At 32.1% G+C, this 11,635-nt stretch overlaps 1 protein-coding gene across 1 annotated transcript in view; it reads left to right on the forward strand.

Moving 5' to 3' along the window:
- Window positions 1-3,839: 3,839 nt before the first annotated feature.
- The window catches only part of LOC111615007 (protein O-GlcNAcase-like), a 47,482-nt gene continuing 39,686 nt past the window's right edge, over window positions 3,840-11,635 (forward strand). The window contains exons 1-2 of the mRNA XM_023356385.1: window positions 3,840-4,145; window positions 9,926-9,977. Coding sequence (XP_023212153.1) covers window positions 4,070-4,145; window positions 9,926-9,977 — 128 coding nt within the window. The 5' untranslated portion in view covers window positions 3,840-4,069. The remainder of the gene's footprint in view (window positions 4,146-9,925; window positions 9,978-11,635) is intronic.

An 11,635-nucleotide genomic window follows, 5' to 3' on the forward strand; every position in this document is an offset into this window, starting at 1 on the left:
AATTCAATTCAATTCAATTCAATTTATTTACGGAGGCATAAATGCATACCTTGGCTCCGCTATGAGCACTACCAAGGAAATAAAATACAGGAAATGTAAACAAACAACAGTATGTACATTGTAGATTCCATGCAGAACTTTAAGTTAATGGATAAAATCCATAAAATTATAATTAAATAAAATTAAATTATACTATACTTTAGTAAAACAAAGTATTCGCGCGACATCAAATCCACAAAATTACGAGTAGAAGAAATGAATACAGAAAAAAAAAACATAAGCGAACAGCAGTGAGTACATTGTAGATTCCATGCAGAACTGCATATAGAAGACAAAGTCCATAAATTACATACAGGATAAGATAATACATGTTGATATATGCAAGCAGCAAGAGTACATTGTAGATGCCATGCAGAAATGACATCAGTTCCACAGGACTACATGCAGAAAAATGAATACAGAAAATGTTAGTAAACAGCAGTAAATACAATGTAGATTCCACACAGAACCTCGCAATTGTGGATAAAATGCACAAAACTTATAATTAAATAAAATTCGCGTGTAACAACGTATTCGCGTGTGAAATAGTAATTACAAGACTCTATTGTTAAAGGAAAAGTATGATGTACAGGGACAAGCCACTGGTATTTTAAATTAATTTAAAATATAATTAAAAATTGCAGCCCGGCAGTTTTCGCCGATCCCTCTTCAGCTTATAATCAATAAAATTGTTTTGTAGCATACAGTTAATAATTTTTTTTAACAAAGATGTAAAATATGAAAATAACTTACAAAGCTACAATCTGCCACAGAGTCTACACTCTACACTGATATTTTGGGCCTGTCCGACATCAATCGCGATCGCGTAACATTGTTCTTTTATTTTTATATATGACGTCATCTATTAACATTCCGCTATTCAAATTAATCAAGCTATAATTACTTTTAATCGCTACATGTTTGCAAATTTCCTTAGCTACACATCGTGTTGTAGAAATAAATTTTTAATATTATCTTTATTAATTGTACAATTATTTTTACTGCAATGTATAAATCAAGGTAATTGCGTATTTTTTAATTTAAACTCGAACGGATCACCAGTGTTCTCTCCGCACTTAATATTCCTTCCGTTAATTAATTAACTCATCTGCCCATGTTTTTCTGTAATCCGAGTACGGGCCACCGTGTAATTTCTTTTCAAGATATTCTTCTAAGTTGTACAAAGTAGAATTGCGAAAATCTACTAACATTTTCTCCCGGATTTATGAGTTTTGAATGTAATTTTTAAAATAGGCGTTCTACTCTTTGGTAGATCCAATATAAATCGTTTTTCTTTCGTATCTTTATGGATTTTTATAATTACTTTATTTAAATTTGTTATTACTGTATTTCAGTTGTAGAATCCTCTTCTAGTTCTAAAAAAGCTTCATTTTTGACCAATTCCAAGCCCTCGTTTCTTTCCCATTCGTTAGCGATTAAACTAACTTATTCTGCTTTATCCGCCCGAAGAACAATTATATTATTTTGTTGTAGGCCTAGGGAAACATTTTCAACTCCTTCCTGTCGACCAACTACCGAAATTCAAAGTCGAAGAAAAAAATATTAACANTCTTTGATGAATCCAATATAAATCGTTTCTCTTTCGCACTTATCCACTTTTCTTAGTGATTTTTATAATTTCTTTATTTATATTTGTTATTATTTCAGTTGTAGAATCTTCTTTTAGTTCTATAAAATCTGCATTTTTGACCAATTCCAACCGATGGCTTTTTTCCCATTCGTTAGCAACTAAAAAAAGTTATTCTGCTTTATCTGCTCTAAGAACAATTATGTTATTTTGTTGTAGGCTTGGGGACACATTTCGAACACCTTCCTGTCGACCAACCGCCGAAATTCAAAGTCGAAGGGGAAAAATTTAACACGCAATATTTTTTGTAATAAACAATAAATTTTGAGACTTGAATATTTGAAATGTACTGTATTTAAAATAAAATCAATATAAAATAGTTCTTAATCTATTTTTTTCTTTTCTTTCATATTCAAATTTCCGTTTTTCGCAGGAAATTAGTGTCCAAATTGCCGTGGGTGATGGGTGGGAAGTCTAAATGCAATGTGCCTGTCAAATCTTTGGCAACTTCTCGCTGATTTCTGGTATTTACAATTAAAATAATTTCGATTCGTTTCTTCTTAAGACCGCTCTCGCGCAAGAAAAATCACTAAGGAAAAGTAATGCGAAAAAAGAATACAGAAAAGTAATTCTACAGCGATCCATCCGAATATACATCGGGTCTTCGTCAGATCCGGAAAAGAATTTAAGGAATGCACCCTATGAGAGTCGGCTATCTGGTCCTAGCCCACCAGTGGCCAAGCGGTCTTCGTTCCCTGAACACTGTGAGTTCGGTTGTGCGTTCCCGCCTCGCTCGTATGGGCTGGCCACGTGGAGTTTACCTGGTTTTCTCCACTTCTGTAAAGCTTAGTTCACACTGAGCGCGATTCGCTGGCGAAAGCGAAAAACAGAGCAAATAACCGGTCAAACATGACTTGTTTGACGGGTTATTCGCTCTGTTTTTCGCTTTCGCTAGCGAATCGCGCTCAGTGTGAACTAAGCTTAACGCCTATATAGGGGCCAGTTTCCCTTAAAAAGACCTCCCGGAAGGCATCCCCCCTAGGCAGATCGCCCAAGTGTTCGTTGCCATAACTTAACAAACAAACTATCTGGTCCTTAATCTATGCCTCTGCCTATCCCGGCTGGGTTGGATAATAATATTTATTAAATATAATCTTATTTGTAATTAAAAAATAAAATACAAATAAAATTTTGTAACTATTTTTATTTAAAATGATATGAATAAAATTTTGTTAAACATTATTTTGATTATGGATTTAAATGCCAAATACACCTTTTATAGCCAATGTTTATTGAAATACATAACGGCTTCCTTTGGATTTTAAACACGTGTTTAAGTTTAATGAATCATCTGAAAATGTCATTTTCGATTCTTTAGATATCAAAATATTATTATTAATCATACACGTGAGAATAGCATCTTTGTTAATTAAATATTTATGCAAGTCTTGTGTTTTCTTAACTAAATTACACAGTTGAAATAGAATTGAATGGAACAAATTTTTGGCTTCAATCAGTTTTAACTCCATTGCTTCTTTTTCTTTTTTCATATTCTCGAATTTCTTTATTGTTTGTACAAGAAAGTTCTCATTTGAATTTCCGATCTCTGTCAAGGAATCGGAACATATTCTAAGCATTTCCTCCCGATTTTCAAACTGATTTCTGAAAATTTCAATATACTCATTCATTTTCTGGAAGTGTCGTTCATAATCTACTTTTTTAAGAAACAGCCCAGTCTTTTCCTTAGTTATATACTTCTGTTCAATTAATTTATTCAAAAGAATACGAGTTAACCTATATAATTTGTGAACACAGTCATCAATATCCAGTTCATCGACATCATTCCACTGGCGATAACTCTCAGGAATAAAAATATAATTATTGATTTCTAAAAAAAGATCTTTCGTAATATTTCTCCATTCATCCATTCTTAACGAACTTTACTCAAATGACGATATTGACAATCAGGCTATTCATTAACAATATGAATGAATGTTACAACAATAGAAATGTCACGCCTGTATTAATTAAATTTTTCAAAATAAAAATTATTTGTTTATTTATTTATTTTATTTAAATAGAGAAGGAATAATTTTTAAAATAAATATTAAAAATCAATAAAGAATAAAGAAAAATATAACGTTTTGTTAAACAATTTCGAATTGGTCAATATGGAGCAGGATTTTTTTTTTATCATAATTTCGAAATTATCCAGTAAAAGTTTTTATTTAATCTGACGTCATCATTGTCTATTCGTTTGGTGCTGCGTATGCGACGTTACGTGTAAGGACCAATATTGAAATCTTGAAATGGATTGTCGAAGTCACTAAAATGTGTCTATAAATTGATACATTTGATATCATTCCACACGTTTCCTGTATAGAAAACTGCCTTTTTTTCGTTACCGAGTCGAAAATCTAGTCTTTATTACATATAATCAAGATGGCGGAAGAAACGTCGAGTAGCGCTGGTGACGTTGATCAGTCTAATCAGAGTTTCATTTGCGGAGTTGTCGAAGGTAAAGTTATAAAATAAATGACTATATTTAATCATTAATAAATTGTATATGTTTTTAATGTAGAAATATCGAATTATCTCGTAGTATTTAACAATGCTATATTGTTGCATTTCCCATAATTCGTTTCGTATTAATTAATTAATAACTTTTGATTAATTAATCAGAATATTGAAATTATGCATCATAAATTATTTAGTGAAAGAGACTGAGATGTAAGTATGTTTTTGTGTTTTTGACTGGATAAAGTCATTAAGAGTTACAACAGGGGAATGCAGTTCTTTTGACTAGATTGTGGACTTTCTATCATGGCAATTGCAAAGGAGATTGAAAGAGAAATGATCACTTCAAAATATGCATGGTTTCAACAGAATATCCAACACCAAATCAGGAAGGAAGTTGTGTACCACTGGAAGACTTCACTGGTTGGTTGTCATGCCATCAATGAGAACATCTGTCAGGAAAATTACAGTTACTTTGGATGGTGCCACCTCTCATGCTATCATCCTTTGTGTGCTGAAACACACAAATGTCAAGTACAGTACATACATCAGGCATAAGGGAGACCAGGACTGAAGGTGTGTCATAAAGTAACGTGTGCTGAGGGTGCAAAGAATTACAAATTTGGGATAATGAATGAAAGTGAGCTATCTTTTCAGGTAAAAAGAAGTTTAATTTAGACATATCAGATGGATACCAATGTTATTGTATGACTTTCAAAGAAAAGAGTTTATTTTCAAAAGTGACAGGAGGAGGTTTTATTTTTGTTTGGGGAGTATTTGGACACAACAATAACATTGACTTTTAGTGATAATTTAAGGCATGAACGAGCAATTATTTATTATGACATCATCACAATGCCAGGCTGCAATTTTTAATTTATTTAACTTAAAATATATTCTCTCCACCTCAAATAAGTAGTGGCTTGCCTCTGTATATTGTATTTTTCTTTAACAAGAGTCATGCTGGTCATCTAACACCTTTCAGGGGAAAATTTTGGATTGAAATAACTTGACTTCCAGTTTGCATTTGGAAGTCAAGTTATTTCAGTTCATATTCAAGTCATATTCATATATAGTTAATTGGGCTAAGGTTTTTAATATCTGGTCTCATCTTTCATCTATCTAACTCCATTCTTGAGATTAAGGAAAGACAGACAGATGGATGACAGTGGGAATTTATAGGTGTACAATTTTTTCAAATTGTAGCCCAACAACACACAGAAGTACATGGACGTTGTGTGGCCTCAACTAGATACTTGTGGTGAGAGGATTGCTAGCAAAGATGTGATCCAACAGAACAATGCTTTGTTTGTTTTCACGTGTCTCAAGCAGCCCAAGCCTTCTTTACCAGCAAGAGTACACAGCTATTTCCCTGGCCTTCATTTGTTTCCTGACATCAATTTAATAAGAACCTGTAGGGCATCTTGATTCCAAAAGTTTAGTCCAATAGCAAGCAGTATCCGAAACATCACCACTCTGAAATCTGCAATTATGAAGTGTGGGAAGAGATCTGCACAGAGACTCCAGAACCTCATTCAACTCTGCTTGAGTCTGATATGCATAGTGAACAATGGTCAGTCCATTGTTGTTTGGCTAGTGCTTTTGGATATAAAGGACCAGTCTTTTTAATGCACTCAGTTATGTGTGTCTTGATTTATGGTTTCTTTTGACTCTGAAGAAAGGCTCTAGTGATCTTTTTGGTCTTACTTTAAACTGGGCTGCAACTTTTGTCCAAATACCGCCTTATGGTGCAATCTTTCCTTGTCATTCGTTATTTTGCCCATCTTTAAAAAAGTTGTGGAATAAGGAGCAGGAAATGATTGTAACATTTGTCATAATTACATCAAGTGTGAGAAAAGCATCTTTGGTGCCTTTTGAAGAGAGTGGGCAATTGCTGCTATTGCTTCTGTTTTTGACCTGGGTTTGTTCCTGGTACAAACTTTTGCCTTCTCACTATATATTCCATGTCAAGCACTCTCTTTTTCAATTTTGTCTGAGACCCCTATGTTTTGATCAGTGAATTGAAAAAGAGACCAGCTTTGGTATTGAAGCCTTGCATCAGGCTGTACTTATCTTTGATGTCCAATTACACCTTTGGTTGACCCAAATATGACTTTCTGCTGCTGTCATAACCTGTTTTAGTCTACTCAGGATCTTGTAAATCCACTTCTGCTTGAAACCAGAAGTCACAAAATGTCTAACAATGTCTGATTTTTTTTCATGCTGGATAAAGCTCACAAAAAAATCTCTACTTTTTTCTGTCTTTCTTTATCTCTAATCTTTGTAATAATTTTGAAGAAAATAACTATTTAACAGTTGAAAGTAGATAACTTTTGTGTTCTAATTTACAAATTCATTCTACTCTCATATGCATCATGAATCAAGAAATCAAATTTGTACACATTTTCCAAATTTCTTATTTTAGCAGACTTTTAATTGTTTTGTATTGTAAAAAATGTTATTTTAGTGCTTTGTTTTTAAGAAGAATTTTGTTTAGTTTCCAACCTTATAGCAATATCTTTGCTACAACACATTTCTTTTTGGAACGTTGTCAGTTTCCATAGCAATTGTTTGTTTTCATACGCCTTCCTGAAGAAGAATCGTTGAATTTGAAAGTGTTTGAAATGGTTCTTTGTGCATTTAAAAGTTTTTAACTCTATTAAAATATTTTATTGGGTTTTTTTTTCTGTTCAAATTGAAGATGGTTTTATTCTGAAATAAAATTATAAAGTTAATGACTACATTTTTGCTGGTATCACAACAATTAGTAATTTTCATATAAACAAAAAAATGAATTTGACTAGATAAAATTTTTTTTTTTATTCCTAAATATATTTGTAACAACTATTTTTGTGTGTGTAAATCAGATTTTCAAATATCAGTGTAAATATAATTACCAATGAATGAAGAAAAGAAAAAAAAATGTATAGGAAAAGTAAACCAAGGAGCTCTTACAAGATGATCTGCATATTAAATAACAAATTTAATAACAGTTAATATAAACCAATGCAATTTCCAGATTTGTAATTGATTATGGAAATGATAAATGATGAATAAATGATTTCATTCATCGTAGGGAGGAGGTAGTGTAGAATGTGACAAAGGGAAGGGGAATGATTCTTGTGATGCCACATTTTTTACCATTAATTAGAATCTTACAGGTTCTTTTAACAATGTGTCACATTTAAAACATTTTTTAAAAATTTTATTTTTGTATTAAAATTTATAAGAACATCCAAAGATAGCAAAAAGTAAATGCACATCATACAGTTTGTTTACTATAGCTGGTAACACACAATCTATTACAGCCACAGTAAAGTGACAATTTCTGTTACTGTAATAGTGTGAAGTTTTCATCATCATATTCTCACTATTTGTGTGTTACAAGTGACTCCTTTGTTAGATGTTGGTAAGATACTATATAACCATTTTTTGTTTTACCAACACCCAACTGGCAATTAAGTTGTGTGTGCAAAAGGCTGCCATCTCAGTCCCTTCTGCACCACGGATCTTTGCTTTTACCAATGTAAACTGAGCATTCAAGTACATCCTTGATTTCTTCAGTTCGAGTTTTTATATATCAGAAGTCAAACAAATGTTGGGATAAGTAATATTATGAAATTGTTTTTGTGCTGTTTTGTAAAGTCATAGTCTTCTTTGTTTCTAAGATCTGTTGAGTTAAAAAAGGTAATTTTGTATATACATAGAATTTTGATATCCATCAGGGCAAAAGACTAAGATTAAGCACACTACTGTATTTATAAGTTAAGCAGTTATTTACTGTGTTAACTTGTTTAAAATGTTTATTCAAAGTTTATTTTCAGAATATAACTAAAGGAAAAAACATTCAATAATGTTTTCTAAATATCTTGCATGGACTGGAGGGAAACAACTTTTAAATTTGTTTGTAATGTAAATGAGAATGTGATGTGATAGGACATAGCATCTCCATGGATATCCATGCCACCAGCATTCCCATTATGTCAGTTAAAGAACACCTTACAAATTCTTGGTAGTGAAATAACTTGCTAGAAAGATATAGCAAATATAAATTTTGATCAATGTAATGCTATTGTTGTATAGTGTTTTTATTTGAATAAAAATGTAAATTAATCATTTTGTTTGTATCTTTTACATAAGTAATACAGTGTATTTATGATGTGATAATTCAAAGGCTTTGTTGGGGGTGACAACCAATGTAACATCATTTGTGAGAGGAGATTTGTCATAATGGTGACAGTGATTGATAAGGGGGAGAAGTTAAAAACACAAAATTTCAGTATGACATTATTTATGGATGGCCTTAATCATTATGTTCAACATTATTCAACTAATACTGGACTATCCTAGATGGGTCCATTTTGATTGTACTAATATCCCAAAAACCATGGTAAAGCCACTTGAACTCTCAAATATTCATTTAGTTTAAACTTTTGTTTTCTTTGTGTACTGTGTTGTATTGAAGTGTCAGCAATGGCATAGCCAGATGGGTTGAATAAGGTGAAGGAGTCACATGGTATGAATTTGTTTACTTGTTGTAAGTGTACTAATTTCTAAATGATTTTGTATCACATGACACTCTCAAAAGGGAACTTTGTCTGTTGCTGATATAATATGACATGCAGAAATAAAAATCTTGGCAAAGGTGAAAAATACTTTGAAATTTTTCTATTATGTAGCTAATAAATACTATGATAACAAAATACTAATTTTTGTTTGTTAAAAATAACAACAACTATAACAACTAATTTTGATTGTTGCTGTAGAATCTGACTCAGTGCAGATTAGAAAAAAAAAAATTAAACTAGCAGTTATTTTATTTTGATATTGTCACAATACCAGGCTTCAATTTTTAATCATATTTTTTAATTTATTTAATTTAAAATATGTACTCTCCATCTTCAAATTAGTAATGTCTTACTCCTTACATCATGTTTTTTCTTTAGCAATCAAGTCTTGCTGGTCATCTATCTAGCTCCTTTAGGGGGAAATTTTTGAATTGAAATAACTTGACTTCCAGTTTTCATCAGAAGTTTGCATATAGTTAATCTAGGTCTCCTGCTCTTAAGCTTATCATATCTGGTCTCAGCTTTCATCTATCTAATTCCATTTTTGAGATTAAGGAAAGGCAGATGGACAACATTGGGAATTTATAGGTCTACAATTTTTTCACTACTATGCATATGTAGCTAGAACTATTTCTAAGACTAACAGCACAAAACCTTTCTCACTAATTTCTAGCCTTATTAACTGGAGTACAAACGTTTTCGGCCTTCTTAATAGGCCTTCCTCGGGTACACTGTGGAGCGTCGGTTAGAAGAAGTTTAAATGCTGCCAATGTTTACCCAGGTGTCGTCTTACCCGTGACGTCTTCGTCGATGATAGGTATACGANATGATTTTATGTGCTTTAAACGTTTATCTAGTGATATTACGACTTCAATATTTGTGGCGGACAGACGTAAAGTCGAATAAAATGACTTAAACTTGATTTTTATTTTTCCATATACTTTTTTAACAAGCGACGTATAATCGGGAACGACGTAACTCGAAACCGACGTAAGTCGAGGTATGCCTGTAAAACAAAAATTTAAAGATAATGTAATAACGAATAAAACCTACTTTTAAATAATGTGATGTATTCCATTCTGTCTTTATTTTATTCAAATTTAATTATAATTTAAAATGTTAATAATGAAATAGAGACAAATTATTTTATAATATTCTGTATATTTAAATTTATTATATAACAAAATCAATGTTTGTTTCCTTTTTTATAAAGGATTTTATGGAAGACCATGGACACCAGAGCAAAGACGAGATTTATTCAGAAAGTAAGTTTTAATTGTTTAATGGTAGCATTATTAATGGTTTTAATAGTTTAATCTATATATATAAAAATGAATGTGTGTGTGTGTCTGTCTGTCTGTCCTTCATGCATTACCACACCGTTTATCCGATTGCCATGAAACTTTGGGAAGTTTTTTAATACACTCCTGCGAAGGTTTCTGGCATAGTACATTTATTCTACAATAGATGGCACACGTGTATAAGAGCATTTTACAGTGTGTTTGATCGATTTCAAATTGTGAAGACCATTTCCTCCCTCCAAAAAAATATCTCTATATATGCATTTGTTATTTATGATATTTGTAATAATTTTTGCTTAATCACTTTATTTCAACTTTTTTTTGCTAATTACGTATTTGCTCGAACTTTGTTAAAACCTTAACTGTATCCTGAACAACAACCGAAGTTATAGAAGGAAATTCGCCTATTTTACCGATCTAGGGATCCCCCTTTTCCAAATTGTAATATCAACTCAAAATAATTTAAAAAGACAAATTACAATAAAACAGTTTATTATCCAACTATCAGTAATTTCACAACATGCCAAGGAAGAGAGGAAGGAGCAATTAAATAATCAAAATTATAAAGGATTACAAAATATATATAAAAATGGGGACTATTGCACTTCTGACAATCTCTGCGAGTATATGGGCTAAATTTAAAGAATCCGTGTTTCTCACATGTACAAGTGTATGTGGCCAGCTCACGCGTCGGAAAACCTTCTGATTTATTCATGTACGCACCAGACGGAAAAACAAAAAATATCGTGTATCCACAAGCACTCCAATAAATAAATAGAATTGAAATGACACTTTGAAATGTTTTCCCGATTAATAATAATAAGTTTCAATAAAAAATGATAAAATGTAAATTTAATTTTATCACAACAAGTTTGCTTGAATTTTGTTTCTTCTGAGATCGCAGCAATGCGCGACAGGTAAGCTAGTCTTGATGACTCGTCCTGAAATCTCTCCTTTGTGTGGCATCTTGAGTTTGGGAAAGAGCCAAAGATGGCCAAAGCATGTCTGGGGAGTAAGGAGGTTACTGAATCCTGTGCAATATCCTGTTTTGCAAGAAATGTCTGGATGAGACATGATTCCTTGATCAGAGCATTATCATGATAAATGAATCAGACATCAGACTGCCAGAGTTGTGGTCTCTTGCATGCAAAAAATCTCATAAGTGACATAGAACAGTAGGTAGTACTCCTTTCACAGTTTTTCCATAAGGGACATACTCTTGATAAACTCTCCTGGTGCCAAAAAAAACAGTCCTTATGACCCTTACATTATTGCATGATTGTTGTTTTGTCTTTGTTCCATGGAGACCATGGCATTTTCCACCAAGATGATTCTGCCTTTGTCTCAGAGTCATACCTGTAGAACCAGATCTCATATCATCATTAAATTAGGATCCATCATGTTTTGCCAAATCACTAATATGACAATACCATTGTATGTATGTATGTATATATATACAGTAGATCCCCCTATAAGACGGTAGATACGTTCCGTTCTTTATGAATCAATTTTGTAGGAATCATAGTTTACGGACTACGGCTGTTTGAAAGGTTTTCTTTCATAAAATTAATCGATTCTAGACTAATTCGACTCAACATTTCCAAAATACGTATATTTTTTTG

The sequence above is a fragment of the Centruroides sculpturatus genome, unplaced genomic scaffold, assembly GCF_000671375.1.
Source record: "Centruroides sculpturatus isolate CEXI.00-Female unplaced genomic scaffold, Cexi_2.0 scaffold81, whole genome shotgun sequence".
Taxonomy (NCBI): domain Eukaryota; kingdom Metazoa; phylum Arthropoda; class Arachnida; order Scorpiones; family Buthidae; genus Centruroides; species Centruroides sculpturatus.